Raw genomic sequence first — 19,078 nt, forward strand, 5'->3', positions numbered from 1 at the left:
GACTGAATTCTCACTATGTAGTTGCACTGTAGAGAGGTGATAAAGGGAGAAAACAATATTCCACAATGAAACCCTATAAACCTGTCTTGACTAACAAGGATGAAAACAGAAAAGCACCTCAGTACGTGCATAATGCTTAAGATAGGGGTTGACTAGAAAAGCTGGAACCTATGCCTTTCGATTGCTCAGTATACCCCAACATCCCTGCCAGAACACAAGAGGACTCCAGTCGCTCTTGATTAGGGTGACCAGACAGCAAATGTGAAAAATCGGGACAGGGGGTGGGGGCTAATAGGAGCCTATATAAGAAAAAGATGCAATAAAATCAGGACATCTGGTCACCCTACTCTTGATGGAAGCATCATTGTTGTAGACATTTAAAATTAGACTGAACCCACTAGTAAATATAGGGCAGGGAATAACTCTGCACTTCAGAGTTAGTGCTGCAATGGGCAGAGGTTTGATTTTGCCAGGTATGAGTTAAGGGCTATTGCTAAGGGCACCAGCATTGTAGAATGGCTGCTCCCCAACACCTCCTCCTTCCTGAGCAGACAGTATCAAAACGCAAGACATTATGCGCACATTGTCACTGCAGAGGGGCTCCCAACAGGCACATAGCATCCAGCCTAGTTTAGTCACTGATTCCTCTCCTTCGTTTTGTAAAGCTGCATGCCAGCTTTTCTATTACACCAGGGGCTTCGATGAGAATAATGTCATAAGCCTAAACGTTACTGGCCAGTTGCAGGGATTTTATACTGATTGATGTGGTATATAATAGATACCTACCATGTTTGCAAATAATTTTGACCTCCGAATAATGAAAGGACAGTTGTTTTTATGGAAGCATGGTTACAGCCTTAAACTAGACATGTTGGTGCGAATGTCGAGCTGGACCCTGCAAGATGACACCTGCTCTCCACTCTCTGGGGGTTAGTGAGAATTGAGAGGTACTCGAGACCATGCTTGGTCAGGCCCTTCATGAAATGAAATGTTAGTTTTAGCTAATCATCTTAGGCTGTGAAGGATGGTGAGCATTAACTGTGGAGACAAAAGGAAGGAAACGGCTGCTTTGGAGAATGCAGCTGTGACATGATTTAAAATGAAGACCCTGATGCTAATGGTGTTCTATATAAGCCCACCAGTGAAAAGCGTTAACACCTATAAAGGGAGCTAAAAAAGGAAGAGGTTAGTGCTACAGTGCATTTCAGACAGAAATACTGCATGGGAGGAATCCTTCGCTTAGATTGGAAGGATCTGTCATGCTGTGATCAAGCACTGGAATGGGTTACCTAGTGAGGTGGTGGAATCACTTCCTTAGAGGTTTTTAAATCGGGCTTGATAAAGCCCTGGCTGGAATGATTTAGTTGGAGATTGGTCCTGCTTTGAGCAGGGAGTTGGACTAGATGACCTCCTGAGGTCCCTTCCAACCCTGATATTCTATGATTCTATGAAACTGAGAACAACTTCAGGCCTGATCCCAGGTGCTGGGCACTCAGCTTCCCACAGCTTCACTTGACAGCTCTCTGCACCACTCAGGATTGCACAGTATAAGAAGTCTGCTTTATGCCAAATGAGATTCAAATACATGACTCCCTTTGAAGTCACAGAGAGCTGCATAGGTGCAACTGAGAGCTGAATTCTGTCTGTACTGGTGATATTCCCAGGTAATGGAGAACCAGAACTTAGGGTAACATTTTCAAAAATGTCATTGTCTTAGAAGCCTACGTCCCATTGTCAAGAGAGATATAGACACTTAGAAGCCTAAACTTCATTGAAAGTCAATAGGAATTAGGTTTCTGAGACCTGCATTTTAAAGATATGTCGATGTTGCTCTACTCAGCACTGTAAAACCTCAAGACTCATTTTCAGAAGTGACTGAGGCATTTAGGAACTTAAGTCCCCTTGACTTTCACTTTTGACAATGAGATTTAAGCTCCAAAATCACTTAGGCCTTGCAGTGCTGAGCCGAACAACACCTGAATACCTTTTAAAATCTAGGCCTAAATCTCTTTGGAAAAATAGATATATGCTTCTTAGTCACTTAGACACTTACGAAAATCTTACCCTCAATTTTTTGCCTTATTATTGTGTGTCCATGTGATCTGATCAGACAAACAGAACACAGGCACTTCAGAATAAAACACAAAACACTTACATTTACTTGTGTGGATTGATATTCAGTGAGTACCGCTCTTTCTTACACACACACACACACACACACACACACACACACACACACACACACACACACACACACACACACACACACACACACACACACATATACACCAGATGCCTAATATTTAAATAACTATGTAATAGCATGGCACCCCACCTCTCCCAAGCACTCCTTCTGATTGGGTGTGTCTGCTTTCCTTAAATAGTCCCAGCCCTGGTATCAGACCATACCCTCAGGGCTTCCTGCCTGGAGGCAATGGTTTTGCCCTCTTAGTCTATTCTAGTTCCCAGCTCCCCAGCTGAGCCACTAAGTAGTTCCATTCCTTTTCTGGGGGTTTATTGCTGTCTGATTGTAGCCCAGTTCCCCAGTGACTATGGGGGGGGACCTCTGGTGCACCCACTACTCCGGGTCCCAGCCCAGGGACCATAAGAATAGCAGCCATGTGCCATCATGTCTCTTTATTTACACTGCTTTCAGTTCCCTGAGCCACTTCCCCAAGGCTCCAGTCTCCAACAAAGCTTCACCCTTACATCTGGGCTCATCTAATTTCAGGCCCAGCAGCCAGGCAGGAGCTTTTCCTCACTCCCCTGGTCCCTGCCAGCACTGAGCTGTCCATGGTGCTGCACTTCCCTCTGGTCAGCCAGGAACACCATGTGCACTCCTCTAGCTCCTTGGTTCTCAATCAGAGGTACACAGGGGTCTTCCAGAGGGTACCTCAACTTGTCTAGATATTTGCCTATTTTACACCAGGCTACATAAAAAGCACTCGCGAAGTCAGTACAAACTAAAATTTCATAGAGACAATGACTTGTTTATACTGTTCTATATACTATACACTGAGATGTACATGCAATATTTATATTTCAATTGCTGTAGTTTATAATTCTATGTAACACTATGATTTAGTCACGGGTATTTTTAGTAAAAGTCATGGACAGATCATGGGCAATAAACAAAAATTCATGGCCTGTGACCTGTCCATAACTTATACTAAAAATACCTGTGATTAAATCTTGGGGGGGAGTGCTGAGAGGGTGTGGAGGCACTGCTGGGGGGCATCCATGGGGGTCACTCCTGGGGGGGTGGGAGGGATGCTTCAGGGGGGGCTCCCAGGACCAATAACACCAGCTGTCTGAGACTGTGGACCACTGCTGGCAGCCGCAGACCATGGCTGCTCTGTCCAACTGCCCGGGGACCACTGCTGGGGCCAGTGGATGACAGTTGCTCTAGCCTCTCTAGGACTGCTGCTGGGGGCTGCAGTAGCAGCAACTGGTGTGGCTTTCCGGGGGGCCACCTGAGCAGCTGGCCCTGGGGCCACACTGGCCCCTGCAGAAGTCACAGAGATCGTGGAAAGTCATGGAATCCGTGACTTCTGTGACCTCTGTGACAGACACAGAGCCCTAATTATATGGTAAAAAGGAGAAAGTAAGCAATTTTTCAGCAATTTCACAGTGTGCTGTGACACCTTTGTATTTTATGTCTGATTTTGTAAGCAAGTTTTTAAGTGAGGTGAAACCTGGGGGTATGCAAGACAAATCAGACTCTTGAAAAGGGTACACTAGTCTGGAAAGGTTGAGAGCCACTGCTCTAGCTCCAGCATGTAACTGGCTCTGGAACTTCTTTTATATGGCCCTCCTGCAGCCCTTCTGATTGGCTTCTTCCCCTGCAGACAGTCCAGCTGCTTGGAGGAGTCCTCTACTGCTCCTTTCCTAGGATGGGTGTGGCAGGGCACTGAAGCCTCTAGCAAGGGTTCTCTTGGCCTAGTCCACCCTGTAACACCGTACTAGATTTTCTGTTACCTTCCTGAATTAGGTAATATTGCTTAGGTTTGTGCTCAGCCTTTTAGAAACATAGTTCAGAACCATCTAGTTTATGTTAGTTGACCTCTGCAGCCTGTTTCTTCATCCTATAGACAGAAGATAGTTTGGTATCTTTTAAAATTATTATTCCTTTTGAAAACAAAACTGTTCCCTAATTGAAGATGTTTTTAACTATTCAGCTACTTTATTTTTCAAGGATGGAACTCCAGTGTTACTATTGAGGCATATGCTGTCAGAATCTTTGTGCATTCTTCTCCTAGCACAGGTTTCAAGTACCCTCCTGTGGATGAAAATGGCATTGCACCAGTTAAATTATAATGTACTCCAAGCTTTAGTGAACAAGAATGATTGGAGAGAGATGATTTTATTTATTCAATCACAGTTTGCTACAATTGTTTTAGTTATTAAAATTTAATCTACTTCTGATTATTAAATCATATTCGGTGATTTATTCCAATAATTATACAAATAATCATATAATACGTATATAGTACTTTATGATCTTCAGAGTACAACATACTCATTAATTAATTAACCCTCCCAGTATTTCTGTGAAGAATCCTAGGTAAGTGTTACACACATTTTTGCAGATGGGGACCTGGAGACATACAAGCGATTTAAGGCCCAAACTTAATATTGCCCATTCATTTGAGGTACCTCAATTTTTGATGCATGCCTGGAAATATTAAGAGCCTAGTTTTCAGAGGTATGAGCACCCATCATTCCAGTCAGATTCAGCAAGAGCCGTGGGTTCTCAGTACCTCTGATTACAAGTCCCTCAGAAATGGAGGCACACAAAATCAGTGGATGCTTTTGAAAATTTAGGCTTTTGTGATTTGCCCAAGGCCATGCAGTGAGTTATTGCCTGGCTCCTAGGCCCTGCTCAGTCCATTAGAGCTGCCTTCTTAATAAAGTTTAGTTCATGTTAGGGAAGATAAATATACTCGCTGTCCATGATTTATACTGTTTGTTAGACCCATTTAGCAATGTAATTTTTATGGATTTTCTCTAGAACTGATGTCTGTCCACGAACTGGAAAAGAAAGAATTGGAAGAGAGTTTTGAAAAACTGCGGCTGTCACTCCAGGTTAATACTTTTGTTATGTCCAAACCCCAATTATGTCGCAAAACTGTTCGTTATGATAGCACTTTGGTGAAATGCAATTCTCTCTGCCAGTCTGAGGGCATGGGTGCTGTATAGTTACTGACCCTTAACTCCACAGCGTTTTCTCATAAGGCAGTTCTCTGCACACCCATTGATTCTGGATGTCCGATTTGCAAAATTACCATGCCGATAGTTCTCAATAACTATAGTATGTGAATCCCTGCACTCTGATTGACTAATTGCCATTATTAGTCAATCAGAGTTTAGGGATTTGCATAGTTACTGTATGATGATTTTTAAATAACTGTCCAGCAATTATGCACATTTTATCTGTGCCGATTTGCTAACCCCTCTGCTCTGCTTGGTTCTTGTGCTCATTCTTTTCAAGCTGTATGTTAGCTACAAAGATGCCTCCTCAGCTTCTCTCCCTCCAGCGGAAGCAGCAAAACGCTAAATGTGCTTGAAGAAGAAGAGGGAAGACATCAAAAGCAAAGAAATTGCAGATGGGGAAATGGATTTTAAGAAGTTTTTTTAAAACTGTTTTGATTCATTTGCCTTCTTCAGACCCATCTTGCTCCCAGCAAAGTGAATGGAAGCAGAATCTAGGTTTTCCTATCCATCCCAGCAGGACTGTTGTGCTCACAATAGTTTTATATACCAATTTGTAAAATAGTTTTCTGAAGCAAATCTCCCCTTTTGGTTCTGCAGCTCTAATCTGTCACTTGCACTGTCCTGTCTCTGTTTGCCTGGCACAATTTCTCCCCACAATGACCAGCTGAAAATCAGATCAACTTAAAATGATTATAGTGAAATTCAGCTGTTCTGGTTCTCTAAACTGAGATAGAAATCCACCGAGGAAAGAGTGTCCCTGTGATTTAACATTTAAAATCCTTTCTTCCATAAAGTAATTAAAGAGACTAGCTACAGTAGTAGGATCAATAGCACCTACATGTTTCAGTCTGAAGCCTTCACCAGGGTCAAAAGTACATTGATTATCTCATGAATCCCATCACTGATTTAGGTGAGTTGTTTTATAACCTGTAGTATTGTTTTAGTGCTGCAGAGCTAATGCCGTGAAGAAAGAGTAAGCCAGTTTCTATTCTGTCTCATACATCATCATCAAAAGAGTTACCTACATTCTGACTGCAGAATCTGTCACTGATAATGATGCAAGAGGCAAAAAGAACACAGCATAGTTTTCAGATTTCAAGTTAAATTTTCTAGCAAGGCAAAGGAAGAAGAGTTGCAAGCAGATCCTCTGTTACTTGGCTTCACAGTCATTAATTCCCCACCCCATCCTTTTCCTTGTGTAGATGGCAGAGATCCCAGATGCTGTTAAAGCTGATGGATAGTGACTATGCAACTATTCTGAACCAAGCTGCTGGACTGAGAGGGAATTATTTTCCCCTAACCCATCTGAGGCCTCCTAGCAAAGCCCATTTATTCGGGCTTTAGCATTTGGTCCTTAGAGTGGTGTGAACCACCCTCTTTCCTCTTAGTGGAATGTTAACTCTGAAACATAATGATGACAGTCCAAAGTCAATAATGTAAACTCTTTCCAGAGGTGATGCTGTGAGGAGGGGCTTGCAAGGGCTATAGCCACCCCAAAATTTGCCTTAGCCTCCCATAGCCACCCCTCCCAATGCAAAGTTCAAATATTAAGCAGATACTTCTCAGCTGCTGCTGGCAGCAGTGCTGCCTTCAGAACTGGGGTGCCCAGCCAGCAGCCACCACTGTCTGGCCACCCAGCTCTGAAGGCAGTGCCATCTCCAGCAGCAGTGCAGAAATAAGCCCAGACAGGTGGCCAGGAGGCCCATGAGCAACCCCTGGCCTGTGTTCCCTCCTGTGTTCACACCACTCAGGGCAGGTGGAGGGTCCACGGTTCCCCACAGCAGCCTGGACTGACCCCCTCCAGCCCATGCTCCTGGGCCCTGCCACCATGGTTGTTGCTCTCTGAAGCTCTGCCAGCCCTGGAGTCACGTCCCGTGCCTGGGAAGCTCTTACAGGCGCAGCCCTCCCAATTTTCTGCCTAGCCCACCTCAGTCTCCACACTGGGAAAAAACTGGCACCACCTCTGACTCTTTCACTGCTTATCATTTTAGCAGAGACATCTAGCTGCTCTGAAGCTTGGGATTGTGGGCAGCATTTGAGCACCTCCCCATGCTGATCCCTGAGGAGCAGTAACCTTCTAGAGTTTATCTGCTTCATGAGTATGACACAAACATGCCTGTCCTTCAAAGCAAGGAGACTGGGTCTCACACAGCCTAAAGAGCTGGAATGTCTTAGCTTGATGCAGGTTTAGAAGCTGCAGTTAGTGGCCAATTTAAGCTAACCACATGATTAATCTCGGTTTCGCCACATGAAATCCTGATTCTGTTACTTACCAAGTTATCAAAATCTGCACTGCGAGTTTGAGTGATTTCATGTAAAAACGTCCTCTCACGGTAGCTTCTAAGTCCTTCTACTCAGTGCTCTCACGTACTCTAACAGTGTGGAAAATGATTTCTATGAAAGTATCGTTAGAGCCTAACAGTTTTTTACTTGTCATTAATTGCAGGACCAAGTAGATACCCTCACCTTCCAGAGCCATTCTCTAAGGGACAAGGCAAAGCGATTTGAAGAGGCTTTAAAGAAAAACACTGAAGAGCAACTAGAGGTAGCTGACAACCTTAATATACATTTTAAAAACAGCAGGACATGCTTGTAAATATGCCCACTTTTGCACTGGTAGGTTATTAGCAAAGGAAATCTCAACTCAAATGGGCCCAAACCAAAGCTCTGGATCACTTTGTAGTGGGGGTTGGAATCTAAGCGTGGCTCTGGATACAAAGATCTCTCACTCTTTCTAATTGTTGGGTCATTATCCATCCATTTCTGGTTTTGCTTCATTTTGTCTATTTCTCACTTGCATCCTGCCTCTACAGTTCTGTTTCTTGGGATTTTTCTCTGGCTCCCTCTGTTACTTTTTAGTACCCTCTAATCCTCTCTCTCTTCTCCCCTCCGTGGGGTTTCTTCCTCTTCACATTTTTTCCTATGAATGTGCCTCTCCTCCTCCCCCTGCTGGGATTCTTTGCTGTCCATCCTCATTTTTCCTGTAATGGACTGTCTAGCCCTGGGGATATCATAGGAGAAGTTTATTCCATCAATATCCTGTTCAAAATACAACAAAGCAATAAAATCCCTAAAGCTGGTGGTCGAAATGAAGCCCATTATTAGCAGACACTATGGGAAATTGGACCCAATGAAGACCATTTTCTAACCTTGTGCCTCACATACCTTTTGAGAATTCAGAACTCCCCCCTTTCTACTGCATTGGAACTTTCCTTGGGCTAGACTGAGGTCAGGGCCTGCTTCTTTCCAACAGAGCAGCACAAAACAACTGGGGTATACTGGTGAACTTGCCTTCCTAGAGCAAAATGTGTGTAAAGGGCCAGATTCTGTTCTAAGTTACACTGCTGCAAATCCGGAGTAGTGACACCAGCGACAGTGGAGTGAGTTGTACCATCGTAAAGCCAAAGTAACTGAAGTCGTTGGTGTTACTCTGGATTCTATTCAGTGTAATTGAGAGAAAAATGTGGGCCAATACTGCTTTGGTAAATGGAACCTTAGCCCCCTAACTTCAGCAGTACTAAGATAGAATGAGGAGTATCTTTGTGTCCTGATTCACTGTCTTTCTCCCCTCTGGGAGTTTAATCTTTATAGCTAGTTTACCTGTTTTGCCACACACATCACAGACAGAGTGATCCGCTATTGTTCTAACCTGCAAACACCCAGCCCCGGTCTCCAAACTTTGTTGCTATTTCACACTTGTGCTCTTCTCCAGAAAGAGTAAAGCGCCCCACAGACAGAAACAATTCTATATATTAGGAGACTTAGCAGTGGGTCGGGTTGTGGGTGCTGAGCAACATTCGGACCTCTTTCACCTACTGCAAGTACCTCCCCCACCTTGTCTCTCTTATGAAATTAGGTATATAGCTATAATGATTGAACGGTGATAGTGGGTGACATTTTCAAAACAACCCCAGTGATTTTGGAGTCTGCATCCCCTTGACTTTCATGGGAGCTAGGCTCTAAATCAGTTGGGTGCTTGGGAACATTTTACCAAGTGGCTGAATACGTGATTACGGTTGGAAGACTTAGATTTCACTGTCATCCTTCTTTTCCTAGGTTGCACTAGCTCCATATCAGCACTTAGAAGAAGATATGTATAGCCTGAAGCAGGTTTTGGAAATGAAGAATCAGCTAATTCATCAACAGGAAAAGAGGATCATGGAACTGGAAAAGCTGGTCAGTTATCATTTTCCCCTCACAGAACAGGGAGATAGGAAGCTAGGAGCTAAATTGGAATGGAGGAGCCGGGACTGGAAAAACACAATGAAGGGATCACAGAGGGCTAAATACTGTTTTCTGCACCCTGTCCTCTCCTGTGAAGTGTCCCAGTTTTTCATTCGAAAATGGAGAGTGGGAAGGGAGTGCTTCTTTTTATCTACTTCCCCACCAGCCTTCTTCCTCCCCCATGACATCCCACAAAACCTCTCCATGACTCCCCGTTTTGGTCTTTCTGGTTTTCACTTTGAAATCTGCTCTGCCTGTAGGGGAGCTTAGGTAAGGGAGGAGACAGTGGAGGAGGGGGGCCACTGTGATACTTGCATCCCTATAACTAAGTATGGGGCACCAGCTGTCCCCTGCCTCCAGAGTCAGGAGTAGGGGCAGCCAACAAGGCGGGAGCAATATGACTGGAAGAATGAGACACTTATGCCTTGTGGCTCCTTAATTCAGTAATCGGTGTGAACTCTTGCCTCAGTAGTGTAAATTAGCAAGGGGCAACCAGAAACCCCAGGTTAGGGTCACCTGCGAGCTCCCCACCATACAGATAACAGTGCCTCCTAGCCACTCCATTCTCTCTCTCTTTGTGTTTTGGTCTTCCCAGGTATGAACTTTTCAGTTAACCAGGAGTTACGTTTTCATTGTAAAGTGGAGCCATTTTGTGAGACTTGACCTGTGTGAACTACAGTAGGCTTCTACCGCAGTGACAGGATGAGCCACAGTGGGGCAGCCGGGCTGGCTGCTTTAGCACAGCACTTAGCAAGCTTTGTTTCTATTTATGGGGAAGTTTGGGAACCCAGCTGATTACTTTGTTGAACTGACCAACTGCTGGTGTGAGCAGATATAGAGTGAAATAGCTCTTCGCAGCTGAGACTTCTTAACAGCACTGTGTAACATGCTGCTTCCTTTAGCTAGAGCAGAATGGGGAAACAGCTGATACAGTTACATTCACTGGCCTAGATCGTCTCCAGTCATTCTGTTTGTGCTATTTCTCAACCATGCCAGGCAGTAGGATTCTACTTCCACTATGGATATGATTTATATAACTCTGTTACAGGAGGTCTCAATGTGGGGGGGTGGCCGCAGCAGATGTCAGGGGATCATGACTCCCTGGCCTTTGGGAGGGGGAACTCAGGCATATGTTAGGAAGGTTCTGTGGGGGGAGCAGAGGGGTCCAATATGAATAAAAGGGGTACTACTGTGGGAAAGATTGAGAATCACCACCCTATGACTCAGAACATTGTACCTAACTCACCACTGGCTCACTTCAGTGCCATACCAGTGTGACATGCTGGTAAGGCTTTTACAACCTAAAATCACATCTGCAGCCAGAATAATCTACCTTCCTTTGACAATGATTATTAGCTGTTACTGTAAGGAAAATAGAGCTTCTTCCTAGAGATTAAAATCCAAATTTCCCTGCATCAAGTGCTGCTATTGCTGCAAACTCAACGAGCCCTCTCTTGTTGCAGGCTGAAAAAAATACAATATTGGAAGAAAAAATTCAGGTGCTGCAACAGCAGAATGAAGACATGAGAGTCAGGATTGATCAAAATACCGTTGTGACAAGGTTTGTACAGATCCTTGTAAACCATCTGAGTTTTACAGGAAACAGTAAAATTACAACTATCCATGGCTAACAGCCACTTCAGAAACAGTAAAACTAAGCATATTTCCCCCCCTTGAAACTTATTTTAATTCCCATCTGCTTATTTTAGCATAAAGGAGGTTGGCTACATCTCATGTTACATTAAGCTCCCAGCCTCATCACTGAGAACAAAAGTCCCAATTGCCTCTGAGTCCTGAGTCAACACCACACTATTAGTCAGCAGCTAGTGGGTGTGGGAGAGCTATTAGTTTGAACAGTAATATACCAACTTTGCTGGTGGTCTCACTGTACCTAAGGCTGCTTTAGCATTTTTATTATATTATATTATATTATATTATATTATATTATATTATATTATATTATATTATATTATATTATATTATATTATATTATATTATATTATATTGCACTAGAACCTCTTGTGCTAGGCACCGTATAAACAGAAAACCAAAAGGCAATCTCTGCCCCAAAGAGCTTACAATCTAAGTGTAAGACACCAGACAACAGATGGCTACAGAGAGACGGGGGAGTACAAGGAAACAATGAGACAATACTGATAGGCTGTGGGCTGAACACACCAACAACCTAACCACTGTCAAGTTTTTTGTAGGCATTATGGCAAAATAAATGGTATCACATCTCGACCATTTCCAGTCTCACCAGGTTAACACTCAATGTCAATTAGATACAATTATTTTCTACAAATATTTGCAGAAAGGACGCTGCTACATTTAAAGAGTGTTTCTCCTTAGTGGCTGGGTTTCCTTATGGATCTTAACTTCAGGAGTCCCCTAATACGAACCAAAGCTTCCTGAACTTAGACATTTAAAAGCAAATATGCCCCATCAACATTCATCTAGGACTGTGGTTTTCAACCTGTGGTCGCAGACTCCTGCAGGTCTGCAGACTGTCTAAGATTTCCAAAGGAGTCCACATCTCCAATTGAAAATTTGTAGGGGTCCACAAACGAAAAAAGGTTGAAAACCACGGCTATAGGAGGTAGGTTCCTACAGTCACTAATAGGTGTTGTGTTTTGTTTCTTTTATATACATTTCTCTGTGGGGAATGTTGAGGATCCTGAACTTAGATCTACCTGGAAAGTCAACTTTAAAGCAAATCATTTTTCAGCCTTGTTACACGGGTATAGAGAGGGGTTAATATCAGAATTTTTATACAGAGGCAATGAATGACATCCAGTAATTTGTCTCCAACAGTGGTTAATGCCTGATGGTTCAGAGGAAGACATAAAACTCCCACAATTCATCCCGTTATGTGTGGGGTGAAATGTCTTCTTGCCCTCAGTTGGTGGTCGGGTTGAACAACAGACGGGAGTATAGCCCATATCATTTTATCTCAGCTAGTGTAACAGCAGGGACTGTTCTCATTCACAGAAATGTGTAATCAGTTAAAATAATCTATGACGCTGCTTACCTCCTTCAACAAAGGCTCTGTCCAGTCCACAGCGTAAACCTCTAAAAGGCACATAGCTTAACCCTGCACTAGGCCAGCTCCAGAAAGCCATCTGCCACTCAAGGGGGTAACACAAACCAAACCCTCAGTTCTGCAGTGTACAGGAGTGGAGCAGCTAAGGCAGGTTGATGGGATCATGTACTGAGCGATCTAAGGTCATGTAGTGAGCAGTACCCAAGCTCCCTGTTCCTCTGCCGCCTTCTGGGCAGATGCAGGGAATATAAGTGACCCCTGCTGCTTGACCTCATTAGGAAGGAGAGAGGCAGCCCCACTCTGAGATGGGAACATGAACAGAACTGTATATGGGGGTATTTGCATAACTGCAGGGGTGGGGGTTCCTGATGCCCAATCAGATGGCGTGGTGTGGGGCTCCCACAGTGGAAGGCGGGAATCAGCGTATCATAGAATCAAAAAATATCAGGGTTGGAAGGGACCTCAGGAGGTCATCTAGTCCAACCCCCTGCTCAAAGCAGGACCAATCCTCAACTAAATCATCCCAGCCAGGGCTTTGTCAAGCCTGACCTTAAAACACTTCTAAGGAAGAAGATTCCACCACCTCCCTAGGTAACCCATTCCAGTGCTTCACCACCCTCCTAGTAGAAACGTTTTTCCTAATATCCAACAGAAACCTCCTCCACTGCAACTTGAGACCATTACTCCTTGTTCTGTCATCTGCTACCACTGAGAACAGTCTAGATCAACCCTCTTTGGAACCCCCTTTCAGGTAGTTGAAAGCAGCTATCAAATCCCCCCTCATTTTTCTCTTCTGCAGACTAAACAATCCCAGTTCCCTCAGCCTCTCTTCATAAGTCATGTGCTCCAGACCCCTAATCATTTTTGTTGCCCTCCACTGGACGCTTTCCAGTTTTTCCACATCTTTCTTGTAGTGTGGGGCCCAAAACTGAACACAGTACTCCAGATGATGCCTCACCAATGCCAAATAGAAAGGAATGATCATGTCCTTCAATCTGCTGGCAATGCCCCTACTTATACAGCCCAAAATGCCATTAGCCTTCTTGGCAACAAGGGCACACTGTTGACTCATATCCAGCTTCTCGTCCACTGTAACCCCTATGTCCTTATCTTCAGCGTACAGTAGATAGTGTTAAAATAGGTGGAGACAGTGAGGAGATAATATTTGATTCTAACCCTTTCTACATCCTCCTCCTCCTTCTCGAGAACGCCATGGGATTCAGCAATCAGAGGGGAAGGCTGGGCTCCCAAGGAGGAAGAATGGCTTTGTGGTTAAATTGCTGGTGATCCACGTTCAGTTCCCAGCTCTGCCATAGACTCCTGTGTGGTGTTGGGTAAATCACTTAACCTATCTATGCCTCTGATTCCCATCTATAAAATGGGAATAGTAATCCTTCCTTCCCCCACTCTGTGTCTGTCCTGGCTTTGTAGACTGTGAATGTATCTTACCTCTGCTGATACAGTGACTAGTACGATGGAGCCCCGATCTTGGTTGGGGTCTCTAGATGCTACAAGAATAACAACAGGTCTCTTTTCCATAGCATCCATGACAAATCCTACCTGAAAGATGGAAAAGAGTTGGTTGGGGCATGTGTCTTCATAGGCAGCGTGTGTATCATTAATGTGCAATCACTTTGCATCTGCTCATACGCCATCAACCTCAAATCAGCACTAATGAAGTTTGCAGATGACACAAAAATTGGGGAAGTGGTAAATAATGAAGAAGACAGCTCACCGATTCAGTAGTCTGGATCACTCAGTAAGCTGGGTGCAAGGACACAATATGCATTTTAATACGGCTAACTCCAAATGTATACAATTAGGAACAAAGAATATAGGTCATACTTACACAATGGGGGCCGTTGTCCTCGAAAGCAGTGACTCTGGAAAGGACTTCTGGGTTGTGGTGGATAATAAGCTGAACATGAGCTCCCAGTGTGATACTGTGGCCAAAAGAGCTAAGGCAATCCTGGGATGCATAAACAGGGGAATCATGACTAGGACTGGAGAGGTTATTTTACCTCTGGATTTGGCACTGGTGCAACTGCCGCTGGAATTCTGCATCCAGTTCTGGTGCACACAGGTCAAGAAGGAAGGTGATAAATTGGAGAAGGTTCAGAGAAGATCCATGAGAATGAGTGAAGGATTAGAAACCATTCCTTATAGTGATAGACTCAAGGAGCTCATCGATCTAGTTAGCCTAACAAAGGGAAGGACTTGATTACAGTCTATAAATACCTACATGGAGAACAAATATTTAATAATGAGCTCTTCAGACTGGAAATGAGGTGTAAATGTTAACAGTGAGAATAATTAACCACTGGAACAATTTACCACGGTCCTGGTGGAGTCTTCATCATTGGCAATTTTTAAATCAAGACTGATTATTTTTCTAAAAGATCTGCTCTGGAAATTATTTTGGGGAGGTTCTATGGCCTGTGCCATGCAGGAGGTCAGACTTGATGGTCACAGTGGACCCTTCTGGCCTTGGAATCTATGATTCTGTGAATAAAATTACACAGGCAAGGCTGGCATAATGTGTCCACACACATGGCAGGGTTGCTGGCATGTTTGCCAGCACACAGGCAGCAGGAGCACTGTATTCTACCTAGGAGGGAAAAGCCACCTCAATCTTCAGTGCAATGTGAAGCTTGTTTCTCCTTGGGTCTGGTTACATACATGACATCAGATGACACAGCATAAATTGTGGTATCCTGACACAGCATATGGGAGATTAGAACAAGCAGTGTAACAAGCTGGGGCTCTTTTCCCTAGCTGCACGCTAAAACAGGTTGTCTTCTGAGAACATGTCTGTATTACTCAGCCTATTCACGGGTGCTTGACTGTGAAGGCACTTTCCTACCCCAATGTCTCTCTAAATTACCTGTAGGTTGTGCATATAACTCATAGCTCTCCTCCGCGCCGCCAGCTGCAGTGTTTATTAGTGTCACAGAAGAGAGTATGTTGGCTGACAGATTACCAAGTTCACTGGATATCACCCTGTATAGCTGGCAAGCAGTATTACATGTAAAAGAGGCTAATATGTTCTGAGGGCCTGATTCTCCAGCTGCTGCGTGCATATTTCTGCTTATGAGGGCAATCCTATTACCTTCATTGGCTTTGAGAATCATTCATGGGAGTAAGAGCTGTAGGGTTGCTCCCTAAATGTGCTCAGTGAGCATCCTGCTAAACTGTTCTCAGAAAACAGGCAGGCACATACTGGTTGGTTGATGGCCTATCTGGGATTGCACAAAAGCTTTGTGGCCCACATTGCTGTGTGGGGAGGGAAAGAGGAAAGTAAGACAGTCTTTTAAGACAAATCAAACCTCCTCCCACAAGCAGGGTGCTGACCCTGAAAAAGGAGACGTGTCATAGACTCCATGAAGTCCCCTAAGAACTTGGCTATTGCTATGGATTTTACATGGCAGGTCTCAAATACTACAGTGATGGGCATTAGTATTAAACCAATTCATAGGTAGTTCAATATGTCTCCTTAGAAACACCCTCCTCTCACAGCTCAGAGCTTACATGGAAGAGTTAAAAGAGAGTTGGGTAGAAATCTCTCCAAAAACATTCAGTTTTATATTTAATACATTTTGTAAACATGAAGCCAAATTCATTCCTGGTGTAACTGAACAGAGCATGGGCAGCGCGTGAACCACCTGTTCGGGGAGGCTAGCCCCTGGTCCTGTCCCGTCCCTGCCAGAGCCTCGAGATCCCACCGCGGCCCTGGCTGCCCTCCCCCAGCTTTCGATCGCCCAAGCAACCCTAGCCCCAGAGTGCCAGTCAGCGCAGCCTCAGTGCCCCCAGTGCCAGGCAGTGAGGCCCCAGCATCCCCATTGCCAGGTGGTGTGGCCACAGTACCCTGAGCACCTGGCGGGCAGCCCCAGTGCCCTGAGCCCCAGAGTGCCTGGCGGGTGGCCCAAGCACCCCAAGCCCTGGAATGCCAGGTGGTCATCCCCCAGGTGGTCATCCCCAGGCAGCCCAAGCACCCCAAGCTCCCTCTGTGGCCATGATTGGGGCTGGGGAGGGCCAGCCTGCAGTCCCCAGCCGCAGGCTGGCCCTCCCAGCCCCAATCATGGCCATGGAGGGAGAGCGGGAAGCAGGAGGAGTCTTGGGGCAGATCATGGGCAGGGCCATGCCTGGCTGTTTGGGGAGGCTCAGCCTCCCCTGGCCTGTGACATCCATGACATTGAGCTAAGTGGCCCATTGTGCTCATGTTCAGTGTTAGCTTGGCCACTCTAGAGATTGAAAATGTCCTATTTATCCACAGAAGAGGTGGCATGTTACATCCCAGTACCCAGTGCCCCACCAACATGGTTTAAGCCTGGCCTGAAGGGAGCATCAGTTTAGTCTTCATGACCTTTTCCTTCTGGCTGCATATGCTGCAATTGCCATCAAGGAGACCAAGAAGAGCCAATAGTAATTAGGGGGAGTGTTTTGTTTTGCAGTATGGACACCTGTCCACTAGGAATCAGACTAATCTTACCCATTGTTTCATGTGGTTCTCCAGACACCCATCGGATGGCAACAACTTTGAGTCACTCCCAACCTGGACCTAATTCAGACCCCAGGGACAAAGCCTTGAAAGGCTCCATGTCCCATGATGAACCCCTGAGCCATCCAGTCCTGTCCCTGTTTCTGTGATTGCTTTAAAATGTATTAGTTTTTGTGTTATGTGGGGGAAAGTACACACTTCTAAAGTATTCAGAATAACTGATTTTCTTCATAACAAACTCAAGAGTGTTTGCCCTCACGCTCACATGCAGTACACATGGTGTGTAACTGACAGTAACTAGAAGACAGTGCCAGGAATTTTCTTTCAAGTTGTCAGGTTGCGTTAGGTCACTGTGCTCTGACTCAGCATCATGTGATGGAAACACTGTGCTGGTGTATTACCTGAAATACTCTGCTCGGCTTCATCGGGAGCAAACCACTGCTATGCCAGCCTGGCTCTGGTGTGAACCTGTCACAGAGGGTGACTTTAACAGCTCTGTGGGGTAGTGGCCTCAGCAGCTGTCATATTTGCTTTAATGACAATCCAGCACTGTTTAGCCGTGTGAAATGTTAACTGGTGCATTATTTCCCTCTGCAGGCAGTTATCTGAGGAAAATGCTAATCTTCAAGAATATGTGGAGAAAGAAACCAAGGAAAAGAAGAGGTTAAGCAGGACTAATGAAGAGCTGCTTTGGAAGCTCCAGACAGCGGAGCCCATGAGCCCCGTTAAACTGTCTCCTACGCCTATTTATCGCTGTTCATCGGGGCCTCCTACTCCCGCAAAAGTCAGCACGGTGCCCAGATGACCGCTGCAGGCGGCTGCAGATGTTAACTGGGCTTTTACACATTTTTCCAATCCGCTGAATGTGATCATCCAAGAAAGTGTTAACAACCATAGACACCCAGAGTTGGGTACTGCAAGCATGCTCTGTAGCTGCATACGTGTAAGCTAGGCAGTGTACTATTAGCATTCCAGTATAGAAGCTCCCGGTACTGGCACACTGATGTCTTAGAGTAGTATAACCAGTGTAGTCTAATGTGTAAACATTTTGCCATGGTTAGAGATGAAGGAAAGAAAATACTACTACTAATGGTTCATCAAAGTGAACCTTTGCTGCAGTGGTTCAGGTTAGTTACAAACAGTTCACGTTTTGAATATCTATATATGTATGTGTGTTTTTATATATATATATATATATATATATATATATATATATATATATATATATATATATATATATATATATAGTACCTATATTGGTGTATATATTGACACACACAACATATATGGAGTTGAAGATGTTCTGAATTGCATTTTTTTATATTATTAGATACACAACTAAGTGCTGATATATTTTCATGATGGTCAGCAGTTTTGTAACTTGTGCCTAAGACTTATAGCTAAATGAAATGCATTTCTGTCAAGCCTCCCAGGAATATTTCTACCCAAAATAGAAGAAAGTTACTTAGAAATAGAAGCGCCTTCCAAACTATCACCAAGTGGTACCACTGTATTATGTGAACACCAGCGACATTGAGATTCTGCCTTCAAAATAATCACCTTCATACTCAATGCCAGATAAGGTCACTCATTCCAGTCTCCAAATTTCAATTATTATGAGCATCAATGTTATGAGTGGATGTAGGATAGAGACCAAAACCCGGAGGCTGTTAGCATGTTCCATACAGTTTATTTGATAGAGTGACTCCATTTTACGCTCTCAAATTCTAATTAGCCTTTTTTTTTTAACTGAACACTTTTGGAAGCACTCAGAATCGATAACAAATCCACTCCCACATTATTTTATTGCAAGCCCTAGAAAGAATTAAAAACAATATTTGCTGTGACCTTGACATTTGGCCAAAAGGGTTAACCCCCTAGTGGAATTTAGATCCAGTTTGCCTCAGGGTACAGGGAATCCTGCACATACTAGGCTACCGTTCGCCTTTGTTAATGGCCGGGAGAACCCCAGGGAAGATCTGTGGGGGCCGCATGGCTCCAACTGAGGCCAGAATTTTGTCCCTCACCATATATACCCATATATTTTGAGGCCAAACTACCTTAAACCTCTGCCTTTCAGGCAAAATGCAAATAATCTT

At 44.4% G+C, this 19,078-nt stretch overlaps 1 protein-coding gene across 4 annotated transcripts in view; it reads left to right on the forward strand.

The window, feature by feature from the left end:
• The window catches only part of MTUS2 (microtubule associated scaffold protein 2), a 514,325-nt gene extending 496,152 nt beyond the window's left edge, over positions 1–18,173 (forward strand). For all 4 annotated transcript variants that reach the window (XM_030562772.1, XM_030562780.1, XM_030562789.1 and 1 more), the window contains 5 exons: positions 5,012–5,085; positions 7,661–7,759; positions 9,271–9,390; positions 10,902–10,999; positions 17,577–18,173. In XM_030562772.1, the coding sequence (XP_030418632.1) occupies positions 5,012–5,085; positions 7,661–7,759; positions 9,271–9,390; positions 10,902–10,999; positions 17,577–17,784 (599 nt within the window). In that variant the 3' untranslated portion in view covers positions 17,785–18,173. The remainder of the gene's footprint in view (positions 1–5,011; positions 5,086–7,660; positions 7,760–9,270; positions 9,391–10,901; positions 11,000–17,576) is intronic.
• Positions 18,174–19,078: the final 905 nt, after the last annotated feature.

This window comes from Gopherus evgoodei, chromosome 1 (assembly GCF_007399415.2).
Source record: "Gopherus evgoodei ecotype Sinaloan lineage chromosome 1, rGopEvg1_v1.p, whole genome shotgun sequence".
Classification (NCBI taxonomy): domain Eukaryota; kingdom Metazoa; phylum Chordata; order Testudines; family Testudinidae; genus Gopherus; species Gopherus evgoodei.